General features: G+C 41.4%; 2 protein-coding genes across 3 annotated transcripts in view; one reads left to right on the top strand and one right to left on the bottom strand.

Annotated features, from left to right (window-relative positions):
- slx4ip (SLX4 interacting protein) overlaps positions 1 to 16,114 on the top strand; it is a 40,574-nt gene extending 24,460 nt beyond the window's left edge. For both annotated transcript variants that reach the window (XM_088086095.1, XM_042502787.2), the window contains exons 5-8: positions 680 to 757; positions 2,940 to 3,028; positions 13,525 to 13,631; positions 13,727 to 16,114. In XM_088086095.1, the coding sequence (XP_087942221.1) occupies positions 680 to 757; positions 2,940 to 3,028; positions 13,525 to 13,631; positions 13,727 to 14,513 (1,061 nt within the window). In that variant the 3' untranslated portion in view covers positions 14,514 to 16,114. The remainder of the gene's footprint in view (positions 1 to 679; positions 758 to 2,939; positions 3,029 to 13,524; positions 13,632 to 13,726) is intronic.
- A 30-nt stretch (positions 16,115 to 16,144) lies between these two features.
- Positions 16,145 to 19,559, bottom strand: part of jag1b (jagged canonical Notch ligand 1b) — a 50,464-nt gene continuing 47,049 nt past the window's right edge. The window contains exons 25-26 of the mRNA XM_042501823.2: positions 19,257 to 19,401; positions 16,145 to 18,032 (exon numbers count right to left, since the gene is read on the bottom strand). Of these exons, the coding sequence (XP_042357757.2) occupies positions 17,557 to 18,032; positions 19,257 to 19,401 (621 nt within the window). The 3' untranslated portion in view covers positions 16,145 to 17,556. The remainder of the gene's footprint in view (positions 18,033 to 19,256; positions 19,402 to 19,559) is intronic.

Here is a 19,559-nt window from a genome sequence, read left to right as displayed (position 1 = left end):
AAGTTTACAGTCATATTGATAACATGATATAAGACTGGATATTTCAGATTTTACAAATCAGAAGTATTGTCTTTTCCTGGTTTTTAAATGTTGCATTACAGTAAAGTGATGTGATTTTATGAATTTACCAGTAGCAGTTTTATTATTTTCCTTTACCAAATTAGTCATTGTATCCACAAGGGCTGTACCCGGCTCAGATGTGTCAGTCAAAGCAGGTTCGGCTGTTCAGTACGAATATTCAATGGTTCCTTGTTTTCCCATATAAAGTTTTAACGGAGTTCAGCATAACGTTCAGACAGCATGATATCAGCACTCACAAGATGTAGTAAACTCGTAAACTGCGCTAACGATGGGTCTGAGGTGTGCAACAATATTTTTTGTCGACGCTGGATATCAAACAAAAGCCAGACTCTCTCTTCCTCTGTGCCGCTATGTCGTGTCAGCATCTGTCTTTAGCAAAGAGTAGAGTAAAAGTCAAGAATGTTCACTCTGCAGCAAAATCTGGGGACCAAAAATGTCCCCAGAGGTGCACAGTGACTTGCAAAAAAAACCAAACAAAAAACAACTGCTCTACTTGAAGCAATCAAAGTCAAGTGATGGCACTGCAATTGATGATCTAAATAGCCGACTTTCTGTCTTTTTACCCTTAACTGTATGTCTTTTGTATTTGTTTTTATAGGCAAAAACTTCAATCTGGTCGCCAATTTTCTGAAGCGACACTTCAACCTCAGATGCATTGTCAAGCAGCTCTACGGGGGTACGTAATCTTCATGTTTTCAAAGAATCATTTCCCAGTTAAATGAATCAGAAATAGACTTCTTAATGACTCGTACTCAGTCAGATTTCCCACAGAAAGAGCAAGTCATCTGTGCTCTGCATGTTGATTTTTCTCCCCCTCACTTGTTTTTATGTCCTGTCCCTACCTGCTCAGGGTGTTGTAGAGAACAGGCAGCCATTAAGTGGTTCCCCTGAGAGGCTACTGAGAGTGGAAGAGGGAAGGGTTGGAGGGCTTGTCTATGGAGGGCAGTGAGAATCTATCTCCATGGCCCATCTAGTGCCTGTGACCCTTGGCCACCTTTTCATGGGACCAACATGGCTCTCTTCCTGTCAGTAAAGTTAATATCTGTTCCCTTGGGGCCTGGATGTTAAGGCAGCACTGACTGCTGCAGACTGAGATGACAATTTCTCTCAGCAGGTCCGTTACACATCAAATTAGACCCAGTCTACTTGGGTCAAAGGTTGTGTAATTCGGTCCACTGAGTTAGCTGTACATAGTGGGCCAGTCATATAAAAATATTCAGTCAGCTGCAAAACAGATGCTTTAAAAAGTGTTTATTCTGGTGGTGGGCTGGTTTTATGTGTCAAAATGAACTTTGTCGCTATAATTAGCCAGTCAGATAAAAGTGGTATTTTCTGATTTAGCCTACTTAAAAAAATGTTGAGAGGAACAAACAAAAAAATGCTCATCACAATTTCCTAGAGCCCGAATTGGCATCCTAAGCTGCTTCCTTTGTCCAACCAAATGTCCAAAACCGGAAAACTCTTTATGGACTATCATAAATAAAAAAGAAGAGCAGCAAGTTCTCACATTTAGGAAGCCAGAACCAGCAAATGTTTGACATCTTTGCTTGAACAATGACTGAAACAATTAATTGATTATCAAAATAGTAGACAGTTAGTTTTCTGTAATTGACTAATCAATTAATATGCTCAATCAGTGCTGCTGCTCAGCTAATTTCATAGCAATATGCCCGTTTTATTAGGAGGTAACATTTTAGAAACTTAAAATTTTGACTTGGGTGGGGTGGCTCAAGAGAAAATCTTTTGGAATATTTGAAATCAACAGGGTTCATCCGCTGGAAAGTACAATTTTTTCAGTAAATTTAATCGCAATGTCTCTGTTAGAGTTTTATGTCTGTTAGACTTTTATGTCACCGTAAAAATTATGGCCTGATAATGGCTGAGAATTCACCCCCAGAGTCCAAACATTTCTACTGAAAATCTCATGCTAATGTGGCAAGTAGTTATTGAGAAATCAGTTGACATCCAAACCAACATACTGACATTGACATCCGTAGTCACCCTCGTGACATACTTCACACAAGGTGTGTGTGTACACCAATGCAAGTGTGTTGTACATATATGCATGTTCTGTGCCTGCTTAACCAAAGTTAAGTGTGTGTGTTGGCTGTGTTTATAAACCACTGATCCACACAAGTAAAGTAAAACCAGTGTGTTTAGAAATGGCCACTGAGGAGGAATATAAGCTTTTATGGTCTAAACTCGCCACAGCTGCAAACCCTTTGAACAAAGGGTGGTAAGCTAACTGGATCAAGAATGCAGGAAGAAGAATATTGTAGTATTTTTCCAACACTTCTGTCATGTATTTCACGCAGGAAGTTACTTTTTTATAATTTTTTTCTTCTGTATCAGTAAGTTTCATTAAGTACTCCGTCATGAAACATGTTGCTGCAGAAGATGGAGTGATGCTATAAATTTTGGACTTAAATTGTTATGCAGTTTCTTCACATCCAGGAGTCTGTGTAACAGGCTATAGGTCAGATATTGGCCATTTTGGCTGTCCATTTCTGGGGATGTTGAGATCAGCTGATTTACAGTGATATAATACATGTAATAATATTGTTGTTGTCAATGGTCTTTGCCTTTGAAGCTGAAGAAACAGTCTTATTACTCCCCTAGAGCCACTGTTAACATAAAATTTTCTAATATTTCATGCTGTTTATGCGGCTCATAAAGTTCAGCAGTTATCTGTAAACTGCCATTTTCTCCTTGGTCTAAGAAATAGTAAATACTTGGTGTTTGTAGATGTAAATTCAACCCTTCACCACAATTCCCTCTGTCTGCCTTTGACTCATAATTAGAGGTGAGCCCACGTTATTAACTAGCATGGTCTGTACTGTTTCTCTGCCTGCCTTCAGATTTGCGTGTGTTTCCTGAACGCTATGTTGTGTGTGTGAGCTGTCCAGAGGATGCCTCAGCGCACCATGGAAACCCGAGCCTGGCCGCGGTGAGTGCTGTTTATACTCCTCTATTTCCTCTTCCAGTCGCCTGGCAAAAAGTCCTGCGTGGGTCTGTGTGTTATTATAGGGATGTGTTGCCAAATTGTGCTCTCACTTTATATATGCTGATCCTCATTATGTTAGGGGTGGGGGGGACTCATAACTTGCCAGGGCTTTTCAGAGGAGAGAGTGTGGCAGGGGGTTGGATGGAGTGAGGTGGGGTCCAAAGCTGCAAAGTCACCCCTTCTTCGAAAAGCTCCTGCTCCTATATTCTGCCAATTCACCCCAGCTGTACAATTTTGGTTGTTTTTTTTGTCAGACTCAAACGTGGGTTTGTTGTAAACCTCAACATTAATGGGTAGTCAAAGATAAAGCCAAAACTAATTTTGTACATTTTAGCTCTTGGGAAAGTCAAGATACTGCTAAAACTCAACGTCTGTTTAAGCTTATTGTGGCACTGCAGTCCATGTTGACATTGTCAGAACTTAATATTCATCTTATATAATCCTGGGGTTGTATGTAACTTTCAGAAAATCAGTCAGCATCCTGTGACTTGCAAACATACTCTGTTGGAACAGGCAAGCACTTGGGTAACGGCCAAAACGGTAGTGTGACCAGTGGTGGAAGAAGTATGCAGATCATTTACTATAGTAAACGTACTAATACCACAACATGAAAATACTATCTTACAAGTAAAAGTCTGATTAAAGCAAGTATAATCAGAAAAGGTACTAAAAGTATGAAAAGTAAAAGTACCCAATGCAGAAAATTCAAAAAACAAAATGCTTAATAAACTCATAATTATCTAAAAAAAAAAGTAAAAAATAAAAAAAACACCCCCAAAAAATCTAAATTATAAAAAAAGAAAAATATAACACCCAACATATCTAATTTAAAAATATATATTCTGAAAAAAAAAAAAACAAAAACACTTACAATTATAAGAAAGAAAAAAGAAAAGAAAAGACCCCAAAACAAATCAGACAAAATAAAGCCAGCGTACCTTTGGCAGGAGGAGAGCAGACAGCAGGTCCAGAAGTGAACCTTCAGTCAACAGCTGCAGCAACTCAAATTAAGCAAATGTAAACCCTAAGCCACTGATGCATACTGTATATCATGAAAACACTGCATGTGTGTACTCTTTGTTTAGTGGGTGCCTGTTGTTTGTTGACGTTAGCGGACTCCATATCTAAACTAGCGTTAGCTACTGTTGCATACTGTAGAATAGAAGCAGACACTTGGGGCCTTGCATAGTGTCACTTGCTTTGGATTTTCCCTGAAAATTTGTCTTAAGTCCTTTCGATAGAAATCAGTCCACAGGCTGTTGGAGGCAACCCAGAAAGTCTGGAAAGGTCTCAGTTTTGGCAGGTTTGTAAGTTATTTAGGTTACAACCTGATTACCCATTGGCAATAAAAGCAGTTAATGCATGTAAAAATTTACTTACTGAACCTTTAACCTCCTTACTGTAAGTGTGAACGTTTAATACATCACTTATGTATCACATTCTATATTTTACAACATACCATTCATGGGTCATGAGAGCTACCTCAGCACTCTTCATCATTCTGGTAGACGGACATTGTTTGGGTTTTTAAGGCAGGATTCAGTTAATGTGATTGTGTGCAGTTAAATGTCATGTGCCTTGATTGAATGGACTCAGATAAAGTTGGGTTCAGTGGGTTTTTCCCTAAAAGAGTCCAGGCTGTGTATGTTGTGTTGTACTCTTGTCGCTTGTGTCATAAGACCTACTACTGTAGTTCTTTCTTGTCCATTCATATTACGGACAACTATCCATTGGCCAGGGCTCATTTGGTTCCAAACTCCCAAGAGTACTCTGAGAAATGGCGGTGGAGCCTCTCACCTTGGCACTCACATCAAGGACAGACATCTCTCCCATCACATCCCATGATCAGTGGCCTGCTGTTTTTCTATGGGTTTTTTGCTATTGTTTCCCTTTGAAATGTCTCTGCACTCTCCACAGTTTGGCTTCCAATGAAAGCAGTGATTGTAATATTTTTAGTGGAGCAACACAGTCGTCAGTGAAAAGTTCAGATTGTGTAACCAATTTTCCAGTTCAAGGAGGCAATGCTGTCGATTGCGTTCCTCTCCTCAGGATGTGGTTCTCTGGGCTCATACAGTACAAGCAGAGGGAATTGGAGGGTGGGAGTCTTGTGGTGGAGCTCTCACTAGCCCAACCTCTAACGTGGTTTATAAGGGAAAGATACCAGACAGAGGGGCTAAAGTTTTTCACATGACAAAAGCAATTATTTGTTTACATCCTTCTTTTCTGTTCTAATTTGTCAGAAACTGAGTTTTTTTCAGTTTTGGTGTTGCCAAGAAAGTTGACGATCTAAGAAAAAAAAAAGCTTATGCAGTGAGTCACAACTGATGTAAGGCATAATGATGTTGCTGTCTAAAAATAATGGAGTTCTATGTCAAAATTGGTCATATGCTTTGGAAGGGGTCTTTTATTTCACAATTCTTGACAGCACGAGGCCTGCAAGGCCCAAAAAAATGCCACGTTACCCTGTATTTAGGGAGGTTTCGGTTTTGTTGTTAGGATTCAGTTTGTGTGACTTGTTGAGCAAAAATCCTAAACCGCAGTGGAAATGTAGACTCATCAAATTAGCACTTCTCAGAAGGTCAGGGGGTTATGTTGTGAGGGAACTAAGGTGACATCATGGTTGGCCTTTTGTCCTGTGAAGGCCAATGTCCCACGCTTGAGCATGTTGTATGTCTCTTGTACACTGTGAACTTTTATTAGTCATATTTTCAGCTGTGGTTTGGTTAGAAGAGTAGATGGTGAGATTTAGTCATTTCCAGTTGTGTAGAAGGAACTAGGATACCAATTATTATTGATTTTTGTTAATTTATGTTAATACCAAAACATGCATTTTTTGGTTGAGGTGTGTAGATGTTTTGTGCAGAAAAATCCTACAGAAACTAATTTTGTTGTCTGTAGTTATCAATAATTCTATATCAACAGTGGATCAAATCTCTTTGTGTAATGTGTATGGGTTTGTTTAAAGTCCAAACCCATCAACAAGATATGAGCAAACTTTTGGTTATAACGTTGTATTGCACTGAAATAAAAATTCCGCTCATTCTGGCAACATAGTGTAAAACACACAGTAAAGGTCAGCTAAAATATATAAAATGCATGTTGAGTTATCACCCAACTCTGCAGTTCCCCTCAACCTTACAAAGTGTTTGTCTACAAAGCGTCTCTGACCACAGTTTTACTGTTTTGGTTCAGTCTCACAGCTCACATAAACACTATTTCCAACTGCAGCAAGCATCTCTTTTTAGCAAATAGATCTGATAAACTCACTGTACACTACCTGCCCCCACAGTGGCCACATGAATTAGTTAATGCAGGTAATGGTAAGCTGCATTTTCAAGCACCCTGAAGTATAGTTTTTTGCGATGTGAACACTGTAGAAACAACACAGCATACTTCATGGGAAAGAACCCGCGCCATAGTTATATATAAATGGCTCACTCTAAGAAAAAAAATCACGATTCTTAGTTTCAGGTGATTAGCCATTGATGAAAAAATTGTTATCGATATTATATTCATTTCTGCCAGTATATCCCCCCAAATCCTAATCACAGGAGTATGTAAGCTGAAACCAAACCAGATTGTACGACATGCTGCCCAATCACGTTTCAAGGCAAAAGTGTTTCTAGCATTTTCAAACGGCCACTCTGAAAACTGGTGAAAGTCAGTGTGAACGTCAGTTCCCAAAAATCCAATTTTAATATTAGAATAAAGGAGAGGGTTTCAGATGCTGTTCAAGCATCTTACAAGGGCTTTGGTTTGAGCATGCTGACTCTTTTAAAGTCATGACTGTAATGTCTAGAGATGTTGATTCGATCTATTCTGACATTCACCTCATCTGTGGGGGCAACTGTAAATGATATTTGATACATTAATAGTCTCATGTCAGCCTGATGTACTTGTTTCATTAGAAACAATTTAATCATAATTGAAACTTTTTTGTGTAAAATGTAAATGTCTGACAGGCAGTGCATGTGTAGGTGAGATTCTCTTTCCGGTTGCACCCCCTTAATACCATAAATAACCAATTGTACATGATATATGACCGTCATTTTCATAACACAGCTACCATAAAATAGGTATACTAATGCAACCTCACTCTGCAGAGGTAGCGCCATAGAAACAGCTGCTTTTGCATGGAAAGCAAACAAAAGGCATCTCTGGGCCAATGTTTTTTTTCTTGACATTTTAAGATTCAAGTCCCTCATGAAAAGTTGCTCCTATTGTGAGTCAGCACCAACAGTGACAAGGGCAGCATGGGAAGGAAGAGCTAGTGTTTAGGATTGTGGCCGATGTTTTCTAGTCAGGCACAGAGTGGGCAGCTGAGGTGAGTGGCGTGCTGGGCCGCAGAAGTTTGGATCAAAGGCAGAGCAGATGTGTTTCCAGTCCCCCCTTCTTCTGAGCTGTGGACGAGCCTGTGTGTTTACTCATGACCTCAGCACGCCTCTGTTCTTCACAGCTCGCAACAGCTAGCAGCAGCGCTTTCCCAAGCCTCCAGTGTCTGCTGATCTCCTCTCCTCCAAGGCCAAATACACGGCTGTGATCTCTTTACAGCACACTATCATGTCCCTCCATTCCATCCTGTCTCAAAGCTGCTTTCATTGATTTGCACAAAGTGAATCCAAACAGTTAACAGCTTGTCTTAATCCTTACACATGGGTGGATCCCACAACGTTTGTCATTGTTCAAGCATAAGAACTGTCCTCTATTTTAGACAAGTATGTGCCCATGCATGTTTGTTGACTTTGTTTCAGGGAAGATGTGGTGAGCTTAGACAAACAGGGCATGTTTCCTCTCTGGGAGCAGGGTGGGAGGAGGGATAGGGGAGGAATTTGTGGACTAGTTTCACGAACATCTCTGCAGGAGGTATTTCTGCCCTGACAGTTTAACAGTAATGTTGCTTCTTGGTGCCAGTTTAAGGATTTTGTATATTTAGTTGTGCCATCATAAGTGTTCAGAGGCTTTCCTTTGAATAAACTCATTTTTTTTAATAACTCGAATACTTTTAGGGATTCATTCATTTCAAGTGGTATGAATCATTATCTTGTGACAGATAAGTGAATAACGGGCTATAGAAGACGGAATTTCATTCGTTTTGTGATTGTTGGGTGAGATACAGGGACATTGGAGTAATCCAAGAACAAACAATCCACTGTGGAAGATCACAAGCAAATACCGTACGAGTTGATGGTTGATCGGAGCTTTCCATGCTGACCTATTTTCTGACTTGTCTTTTTGTTTTTTTTTTGTTGTTTTCCTCTGGAAATTTTCGTGTTTTAACTTCAGTTAAAAGTTTGCATAGGCTCCATGATGGGTTAAGAAAGATCTTTTGACCTCCCTTAAAAATCCTTGGAAAACCAATGGGATTCATTTAAAAAATGTATTGTTGTCAAGCTGCAGAAAAAAGCCTGCAATTCTTGGTCCCTGAAAAGCTGACTGCTTTTCTAGGGCTGTCCCAAATACAATTTTTAAGGCCCAGACACACCAAACCAACATCAGGAAACTAGAAGCGATAAAAGTTCCCTGCTGTGTTGCCTCATGTTGCAGTATCTCAGCCAAAAGTTGGACATGAACACGAACAGCAACATAAACCGTCGGTTCAACGTCTGCCCGATAAGCACAAGCTACGCAGCTGCAGCTAACATCTAACACATGCCATTAAACAGTCCCAAAAAACTCACATATACTGATTTGGACATTGATAACTATGGCAATGGTTGAGCCTTTGAAAGACAGAGTGCCCCAGGAATGAGTCCTAAAACCAGGAAATTAGTTGGCATTCCTGGTATCCTTGTCTCAAAACCAGTTGTTTTTTTGGATGGGTTTTTGGTTAGATACCTAAAATAAGGTCTGTGGTTAACACAAGATGAAGAGACTTTCACTTTTTGTTCTGCAACGTAAAATATTTCAGTAAATACCCCACTTTAAAGATTTTATGTGTCTTAATAACGGCTAAACGTTGCTAAAAGTCGACTACAGACTACAGAACATCACCATGCCGAACACGGCTTTACTGCCTTGCTGTGGTGGTAACATTACATCATGCGACTGTTGTGTATTTATTTCATAGCCTAACATCAGCTTTTTCCTATGGCAATTGCATTTAGGCCTTACAAAACCCTGAAGGTGGTGTTTATTTATGAAGATTATTCTGAACAAAGGATTTAAGTATTGTAAACATTTGTTTGCAACAGAGCTTATTTACTGCAATGATCCAAAATGCATCAGAAAAGTCTCATCGGCTTTTTGGCGAGGGAACCAGGGCGATGATAACCTTCATGTTAGCTTACAGAAAAACATCATCCCTAGGGCAATCTATTCGGTAATGTTGATTATTCAGAGCAAATCTCCACTGTATGTCAGCAGAGTGTAAGATTACTAAATAAGAAATGTCTTTGGAGAGGGGTTTTGCCATCCTATGCTGCAGTGCAGTATTTTAGACTACTGAGAGACTTTTTGGCCATATCAGTGGATAACTTTCAAGTGCAGCTGCCTTAAAAGATAACCAACATAATCTTCCTGTCTGTGTTCCTACCTTATCTTAGATGGCAGAGGAGAAAGTGTTCATTCCCTGTATTTTATGGACCCTGTAGTCAGTTATCTTTTTGATGTTGTTTCCAGGAGTCATTCAGAGTTGGTTCAAGCTATAATAATCTGTACTGGTATCCTTTTAAACCAAAATGATTCATACTCTTTGCTAAGCTTGCCCTTTTGCCAGGCTTATCTTTATAATCCGACATCCAGATGTGCTGTCTTGTTGCAGCTCCCGTGGTGGAGCCATGTTGTTTTGGAGGCTCCGGGGCCAGGGAGGGCACTGTTGGTCTGCTCCACGTGTTGCATCACGAGAAGTGTTTTGCAGCTCTGTGTGGGGGCGAGCAGACTGGCTGGCGGTGGGGGGGTTAAATCCTTGTTGCTGAGGGAGAGGTAGTGGCGGCAGCGGGCGGGTAGAAGTTCTTATTTACCACCATCCCTCCCTCCTGTTCCATGGGACGCTCTCCAGCTATTGGGAGTTTGCATCATTCCGTACAAGATTAGGCCACCTCGGTTCCCACACAATACTTACTGTTTTATCCACAGAGCTTGTGACGATTATAATGTTGTTCGTGCACCAGCTTACTCTCTTTTATTCTCTCCCCCTCTCCGTCTTTAATCCCTCTGCTTTCTTCTTTAGTAGCTATACCCAGAATATCCAACTTCTGGACCCCTGGTGATAATAATTCATGCACCATCTCTCTGTCTGTCTTTCTCCTTCCACTTTCTATGTATATCCCACCTCTTCCTCTCTTCATGCTCCTTCCTCTCCATCACTCTGTTCTTTCACTCTCTCCATCTCCTGCTCTTTTGAAGTCGTACCGACAGGAACAGAAAGGCACAAAACTTTCCCAGAGAACCTCCCATTGGCTTTTTGTTGATTTTTCTTTCAAGTTCATTTTCAAACAGCATTTATTCATATTAAACAGATGAGAATACATATCAAGGCCTTGCGATGCAAATGATGGCACCCACATCTTTCTCAGAATTGTTGTTGTTGGGGTGGGTGTGCGAGTGCGTAACAAATGCAAGTTTGTATGTGTGTCACTGTCCCAAATCCAAATGCTAGCTGTAGCTCTGGGTATGAGAGAGCGTAAAGACTGAACCCTCTGCCCACACTGTAGCATGACTCCATCTCTGCACAAAGGGCAGCCTGTGGAGAACTTCCTGTGTGTGGATTCTTGTGTTTGTGGGCATGCTGGAGAGACTGTTGAGGTCAGACGATATGACTCTGGGGGGTGCCTCTTCTTTTGTTGTTCTCCCTTCTCTTTCTCCGATTTCACTCTGTTGTATCTTGTCCCTTGTTTCTTGTCATCTCCGCCTACTTCCTTGTTGCCCAGCCTCCTTATTCACTCCCCTCCCTCTGTCTGGCCTCTTTATTCCGTCCGCCACACCACAGACCAGAGTGCAGTTAGGTCTCAACACCCAATGCAAAGCCACAACGCCTCAGTTTGCCCTTGCAGCTTGGGACGATTAGTACTTCCTCCTGTGTGTCGGGTCATATGTTGTCACTGGTATCATGACATGTGGGAGAGCACATTAACGATTTTTCTCTTTTAATGGAGGCCAGAGCTTACCACATTGGCTTTCCCCTGTCTTAGAGTGCACATTGATCATTTTACCAACCAGTTTATGGAATAGTAATGATCTGAAAAATGGCTGATATTAAACAAACAGTGACCACAACCTTGATTTTACAAGATTTAACTTCTGTCTGGTTGTATTTTCCCACGGCAGTAGTCTACTGAGTGTTTTCAGCTAGCGGCATGGCTCCATGGATAGTAGTGTCTTTCAGTCAGTGGGTCCACCACTTTGGTCCAGACCTAATTCCCTCAACAAATTCTGCATGGACTGCCATAAAATTTGGTGCATGCATGCATGGTCGCCATATGATGAATTCTAATGACTTTGGTGAACCCCTCACTTTTCAACTTGTGCCACCAGCAATTCAAATAATTCCATAATTTTTCATCTTCTCGGTGGAGTAGCAGAAAACCTTGTCCCAGAGGCTAGATCTTACTGACTTTTATCTTTCCTAAGCCTTTTCCTTGAGTCCTACTATAATGTTGATATTTGTTTTAGACTGAAATGTCTCAGTTATGGAATTGATGAATTGGTTATCCCTTAACTCTTCATTAAGCGCCATCATCAGGTCAAGTTTTTAATATAAAATTGCACTTTTTATCATGAAATACCTGCAAAAATACTGACTGCCTGCCACTGTTGACTGTGATACAGAATTTCAAAATAAAGGCATATCCGAAAGAGGATGATATGGATCTATGTTTTCACTGTGCATCAATGATAGTGGATTATTACTCATTGAATCGATATACTGATCCAGATTGATGGATTGTTTCACCTCTTGAACTGACCACATTTTGACATGGGGGTGTAGCTGTGGAGAATAAAGGTGTCAATCTGAGCTTGAGGACAGCGTGGTGGTAGCAGCTCTGGGACCATCATTTCCAAAATGCATTCATGCTGTACTGAAGACCTGAAAGTAGTGGTTGAAGCCATAAACACGTTAGGAAATGGTTCTTTCAGGTAAAAAAATCAAGTGAAAAATAGGGTCATTTTTGTTTAAACTTGCGTACAATCTGACTTCTTTTTGTAACCAGTAGAGTTGTCTCCTGAAAGAAAGAATGCAGGTTTGAGGCACTTCCACATTGGCTTTACTTTTCAGACTTGAAGACAACTCCTTGTTGTTAGCATGCTGATGTTGGGATGTCGTTCAAAGCACCGCTGTGCCTGAAGTTTACAGCCTCATAGAGCTGCACATCACTGTAGACTTTTATACTTATTAGTTTACAGTGTGTCACTTAAATCATGAAGCTCTTTATCCTCCTTCTTCTGGTTAAACAAACATATTTCAGCTTAATCTGGAAACCAGAGCTACTCTGGTATTCTCCCAATTAATTTTCAATAACTTGTCGGGCTCTCAACCTCAAAGTTCTGCTCAATTTACCACCAGCGTCTCTTGTTCTCTCATAAATCCAGAGTCTGTTCTAGGTCAGCCAAGGAAAAGACCTGTGATTAACCTTCATTAGTGGCCCGTTGAGGGCACACGTTGGTGAGATCCAATCTTTGGCCCATTCCCTGTTCTGCCTCAGTGAGTCCCCTTTGTTTGTGGGTTTATTGAACTTTCAACCCGTAGTTAACCGTTTTAGCCAATATGAAAGTACTTCTATAGCAGCTCAAACATACAGAGTAGTCTGCATTTAATCCAGCAACTCAAAGTACTGCTAGATTCTACTAACCACAAGGCTACTTTCACTAACTTGTTTTATCTTATCCTCTCTCCTCTGAGACGCTTTGTAGCCCCTTTTTAGCATTTTCCCTTCTGCGTCAGCTGTATTTTTCCTCTGCCTTACTCTGTCATCTTATTAAGGATCCTTCTTTAATCGCTGTTTTGACTTGTCAACATGGTTTCACCATTTAGTAATCGTGCCTCAGGCTGTAAGCACCACTCCAAGTCTCAGACAGCAGAGGCTGTGAAACGCACGTCACACTATGACAAGCCAATGATTTTTTTCCTGAAAGCCTTTGAGGTGGTTGCTTTGGACAGTATTAAGTGGGGGACTAATTATTTGTGCCAGCTGGGGTGTCTCTAAAGGCATTAAAGAAAACATTCCTCTTGTACCATATCATACTGTAGTTTAAATAGTGAGGCAGCCACATTATTTGGAATTTAGGAGAGTCAGGAGGATACATTTATCTGTTTGTCATATTGGATTATTTTGACTTGTAATTGTATTCACTATCTTATCATTTTCACAGCAGTCTAGTGAATGTTTTTTAACGTCCAGCCATGCCAGATGATGACAGCAGTCTGCTGTGGAGCCAAACCTTTGCAGGGAATGCCAAAAATAATATTTTTTGTTTACACCGATTCTGTTTGTCCTCTTTAGACCGAACTGAGCGAACAAAGCCGATCGGAATATTTTTCCAGAGTGGGAGAAACCCAAGAGCCCTTCAACAGCCCCACAAAAACAAAGAAAACTGTGCTTCAAAAGATGTAAGTATGATCTAATGCAGAACTTTCCGACCCCACCAGTCAGAGAGGACACTCAAATATCTGTTCATATCCTCTCATCCTTTTAACTTTTTCAGAGCTAAGCAAGCTAGTGTCCAGCGAGAGCTCTGTGGATCCAGTATGGAGGAACAGCAGATTGACCAGAAAGCACATCCTAAAAACCAAAGAGGAGAACTAAAAGCTGGAGGGCCAGAATCAAGTCCAAAAGAGGCCAGCTCTGGACAGAAGGCCCTCCCAGAGGGGGACGCCGAGGTGCCTTGCCCCACTGCCTTAAAGGAAGCCATGGCTCAGATTGGGACTGCTCTGAAACAGAGCCTGACCCAAGAGCATCAGACTGAGAGCAGTGCCCCAGACAGCATCAACCCGAATGGGGCCTCAGCAGATTTCTGCCAACATGAAATCAGTCAGGAGACAAGAAAGAGCAAGAGGTACAAGCCAAGCGATGCGGGGGAAGACCCTCACCCACAGAGGGCCAAGAGGACGTGCCTTGGAAGACCTCCAGCCACAATGCAAACTCACTTCACCGAGTGCTCCACACAAACATCCAAGCATGACCTTCTTCCTCTGCCGCCCCTTCCCCTCGTCGAAGCCAAGGCAGAATCCAAGGCTTTCCCAGTCTCCGAGCGCAAGAAAACCACACTGGAAGTAGAGCTGCTTACTCCAGGGAAACGGGCCCAGAGGCTCCCCCTCACAAGCAATAACACGGCACAGACAAACCAAAACAGGCTGGCCGCAAGTCTGAGGGGCCTATCTGTCAAGCCTGCATCCTCAGGCTCCTCTATTAGTTCCAGATCCACACTCGGAGAGGAGGGGAGTGAAAATGTGCCCAGAACCTCCAGATTACGACGACTGAAGAGGTCCTGAGGGGGAGAGACAAGCTACAGTAAAGATGCCTGACGCCACAGAGATAGAGATGATATTGTTGGGCTACATGTTTACCTCACATGACTTGCATTTGTACACGTGTTATATTCTACTACAATATCTGTTCTTTTCACATGAGCTGTACATACACTACACACACACACACACACACACACACACACACACACACACACACACACACACAAACAGATCAAATGTTGAACACATTATGGCAATTGATACATGAGCATTTGAGTTACGCTTTGTCAAATACTTGAAACAGACTTTGCCTCCACCCATAAGTAGTGGTGGTCAAGAGAGGCTCGCAAATGAAAGTCAAAAACCTTTAATTGGAGTTTAGATTTGGTTTTGTGTTAAAGATTGGGGATTTCAGACAGGCAGGAGCCATGCAGTACGTCATGGCTTTCAGTCTGAAATACTGGCTCCTACGTGTCTGAAAACTGTCCAGTTTCCCCGCCGAAGCTCTGCTGTGATTGATTGCTGTTTCCAGATTTATTTCATCACCCCATTCTCAAAAATGTACTTTTGTAGTTAAGATTTCATTCATATACAATTTGCTCAATGCTTAGTTGCTAAGCACCTGAAATGTATCTCTAAATTTGAGGGTATTATGCAGCTTTTACGTTGAACCAGAACCAAATATGTGTGGGTATATGAGCAGTATTGAAGTATTAGTGGTTTTATGTGGGAGTAACAGGACGTCTACAGTATCACAGGTTAAAATGTAGCCGCTGTCGTCGCCCCAACACTGCACTGTTCGGAGCACTCAGTTGGCTGTAACACAGAGAGAGCGCGGGACAGCCAGGGGCCGACAGTCACTCAGACTCTCATGTAAAGCCCAAGAAGTCCTATCAGATGACATAATGTTGTCATGTTTTATTTTTTATTTTACTGGAAGGACATTTTATGATAAAAATAAATGTTTTTCCTTGATAATTTTCTGGAAGGAGCAAGCATAAAATAAAATGTAGATCTTTACACACTGTTTTCCTCCCACACAGTCAAGACTGCTCATGGCAATTTGACAGTGAAGGTCTGTCCAACAGTGATGTTCCTTATAAACCAGTGCTTCTCTGCTCCCACTATGTCTGTATTAGCGGGTGTAACCTGAGATGAGTCACGAGCAGGAGCCAATTCTGTTCATATCAAGACAAGAGATGACACGGTGGATTAGTGAAACTGACCCGACTGTTTTAAGTCCTCGTATCGTTTAAGGCCATCCTTAAGAGGTGTCGATAATCTCTGGCTTTGGATTTAATCCTTTTAAACAGATTCTGCAGAGATGTATGTCTTAAAATCAGTCCAACTCTAAAACTTCTCACGCCTGCTAGTTTGAACGGTTTTAGTTAAGCCCGCTACTTAAACCAGACCAACAAGGGCAACATTGTCTGAGGATCATAAGGAGCGAGGGTATTTTGGTTCTCCAGGATTGGCTTAATACGAGGATGGCTTGCTACAACGTAATTAGCTGTAAACACATTTGGACAGAGATCTTGCTCAAGTCTATGATGTCTCTCCAGCGGCAGTTCCCACGCCAGCTGCATGAGAAACCTTTCATATGCTCTGACATGTTTGGCTTGATGCATCACAGACAGACTCTTAACTCGCTCTCCAGAACAAAGACAACTTTAATTCTCTTTTCATACAAAATATTTAATAAATATGACTTTCAAAAATATATTGCCAGATCAACACATAATTCTCAAGTTCATAACACAAAGTCAAAAATAGAACAAAAATGTTGCCATGATCTCAAAGGGTTAACAAATGAGATAAAACATGTCTGTCTTTAAGAGCCTCATTTAAAAAAAAAAAAAAACCCAAACTAATTTTGCACAGAAACAAAGCAGACTCTTGCAGAGCAATGCAGTGTATTGTATCTGATTCTACAGTGATCCCATCGCCCCCCTACTGTTCAAGTACTTGTGGTCTAGCTTATGATATTACGCTGACTAAAGCAGATGGGAATTCTGGCGTGTCGTATTGATGTGACTTGCCTTGCAAGTTGGTGGATTTTGACAGCCTTTTGAAATATGTCAATGGGTTAAACTGTAGCTGCTGAAGGATTTTTGTTCCCTTAAGTATTTATCCATTAGTGGCAAGCAATATGTCTGCCACCATGTCCATCCCTCGCAGCAGCCTGGGATCTTCTGTTGTCCTAACCTCACTTGCCTTCAATCAAGGTCCTGGCAACAAGTAATGAAATGTCAAGAGTGTGGAGAAAAAAAAGTGTTTCAGGCCAAAAGTGCCCATCCTTTGTCTTCTTTGAAATTTGGCTTTTATAGAATGCGTTGAAAATTAAGTCATTGAAAGAAATGGTAGGCTTCCACAGCTATCAAAACCTTCAAACTAGACAGGACATATAAATAAAAAGGAATGATATCTTAAGGCTCTTGATTATTAAGTTAATAAATCAAATATACACAATGATTAATAAAAAAATGTACATATCTACATGTTCTAAATCGACATAAATTCTTCATATTGGCAGCAACTGCTGACATTGAACCCCTCCCTCCCCCTGCTCAGCCCCCCAAAATAAAAATAAATAATAAAGTTGATCTTTTTTTCTCATCTGACAGTTGCTGAAGTCTAAAGCTGAAAAGGCACTTTCTCCAAACAGAACTAGAAAGAATTCAAACACATACTAAAAATAATTAGCTCTAGCGTTGAACACGTCGGTTGTTTTAGTCATTGTACAACAATTACACCAGGAGCCCCTTCCATGTGTCCACTAAATTTAAAAAAAAGGGAAATGAAATGCAAAGGAGGACACTTTTGCAACTAGTTCTACAGTGAAATGTATACCAGTGCCTTGTGTTTCCAGCCAACCAAAGCAACTGTCACTGCCAGTGTAAGCCAGCTTGTCAAAACTTAAATTAACACGGGGAATATCTGAAAATACTGTGGGGTCACGACTGACATGACAGTTTGCTAACTACACATGCCAAAGCTCCCCCGTTCCACCCACCACCGGGGTGTGAAGGCATCAGGCTTGGTTGCTCAGCAACACAGCTGTCTGCTATACAATGTAGTCCATCCTGTTTATGCTGTTTGCTGTCTCCAAGTCTCTGTTGTCCTGTTTATTAGTCCAATTAGGGTGTTTGGATGTGGAGTTGGGATTGGAGATGGGCGTCTTCTCGTCCCTCTCCACCAGTGTGTATGCTGGCTGTTTGGCAAAGCGGCCCTTCTGTAAGTGCCTCTCCTTGTCGTCCTCATCCCCCTCGGGATGATTTGTCCTTATTTTGGCAATGATGGAGTTCTTGTTTTCATAGTCTTTGATGGCCACCGTGAGACCCACATGCTTCTCTATAGGGTTCTTGATCTGGTTGAGCTGCTCCCGCACATTGTTGGTTGTGTTGTCCTCAGAGCCAGTGGAAGACGTGCCGTTGTGGTTGCTCTGTTTCCGCCGGCGGCGCATGCACCACAGCAAGATGGAGACCAGCACGAGGACCCAGATGACGATGAAGATGGAGCTCAGGAGGGGCACCAAATAGTCTGACGAAGGAAAAGAAGACAATCACAGGTAAGAGATTCCACATTTATAATAGTACCAATTCAAAAGTTTTTTTATATTACAGTGGGGTGGACTCGAGTCAGTTCAAGTCAAATTTGATGACTTTAGACTCTACTTGACAAACTCAAATAAGACAATGATTTTGTAACACTAATGACTCTGGAAAATGGACTGGAAAATACTTGATTCCTTTGTATGTAATTTAAAAAAGTGTGCCACAAATCAATTAATTGTATTTCCTGTATCAAGTAACATTAACGCTATTCATTTCAAGCAAGTTGGCACATAATTTCCTAGATGTTTTTTGTTTGAAAGTAATACAACATTATCCAATCAAGTTGCAAGAGAGAACTATGAAGGATTAACATTATGTAACTGAGCGCCAGTTCTAGAAAATGATACCAAAGATAATTTTGTTCACACACAAAAATTATGTGGTGGTCGTGAAAATGTTTGCCACATGCAAACACGCAACAACTTCCTTTGAATGGCCAGCGTTATCTTTACAGCTAAGAAACTTTTAAAAAAGCTTCTTTTAACAAATAAATACAAATTTTACAAGACTTATGAGTTTTGTAAAACTAACATAACTGTTGTTAAAATGGAATCACTCGCTTAGGACTGGAAACTCAAAGTTTAGGACTTAGGACTTGACTCGGGACTCACCTGCTTTGACTAAGGATTGAATTGCAACGACTAAACTTGTGACTTGCAAGACAATGACTTGGTCTCACCTCTGTTATATCACTATGTCAAGCTTGCTAAATTATTAGCATGCTTCTGCCTGTGCAGCCTGACCTCTGAGCCCCGGACAGGGAGGAGGCTGCTTCTATTTGGCCGAGGCGGCAGTCTGCTGTCACCACATTGATGAATGGCGGACACATGCGGGAGTCTTACTACGAGTCCAGCCAGTCGCAGTATGAGCCAATCTAAAGCCACGTAGCCAAGCAGCTCTGCTCTTTCCATCCTGGCTAGATTCTTTTCAAGCTCCATTACCAGTGCTGTGAGATGGCAGACCTGGGCGGCCCGACTTATGCGGGAGGGTTGGGAATTTTTTTTTTCACACATGCACGTTTTTCTTTGGTGTTGCTGTCATATTCAGGGCTTGGCTCTATCTTGTCCTCAAAATCTGAATCCTCCCACCCACTGAGTGCAAGTCTGGGAAACTTCACAGGCAACAACCAGAGTTTGGAGGCGGTTCATACCAGTTTTGCTGGGGCTTGGCACGCGCACTTCTGCGATGGCAGTGATGATGGTGTTGTTGTATCCGTTGCGTTTGCTAACCAGGTCAATTATCCTGTCTGTGATCTCTTTAATAGGGCTCCGGTCCAAGCGATGATCCTCCATAGACTAGAAGAGCCAAGAAGAAAGCAACTGTTAGTTCCATCTCGTCTGCTATTAATCGAGTTTATTTTCTGTCTATCCATGACACAAACACAGCCAAGCCTAAATCAACCACATATCCAATGAGAGCATGTCTTAATGCTGCAAAGAACGCATGATGCGGG

This window comes from Plectropomus leopardus, chromosome 13, assembly GCF_026936395.1.
Source record: "Plectropomus leopardus strain MGB_pleo_1.0 chromosome 13, ASM2693639v1, whole genome shotgun sequence".
NCBI classification, from domain to species: domain Eukaryota; kingdom Metazoa; phylum Chordata; class Actinopteri; order Perciformes; family Serranidae; genus Plectropomus; species Plectropomus leopardus.
This window is presented reverse-complemented; position numbering and strand designations above follow the sequence as displayed.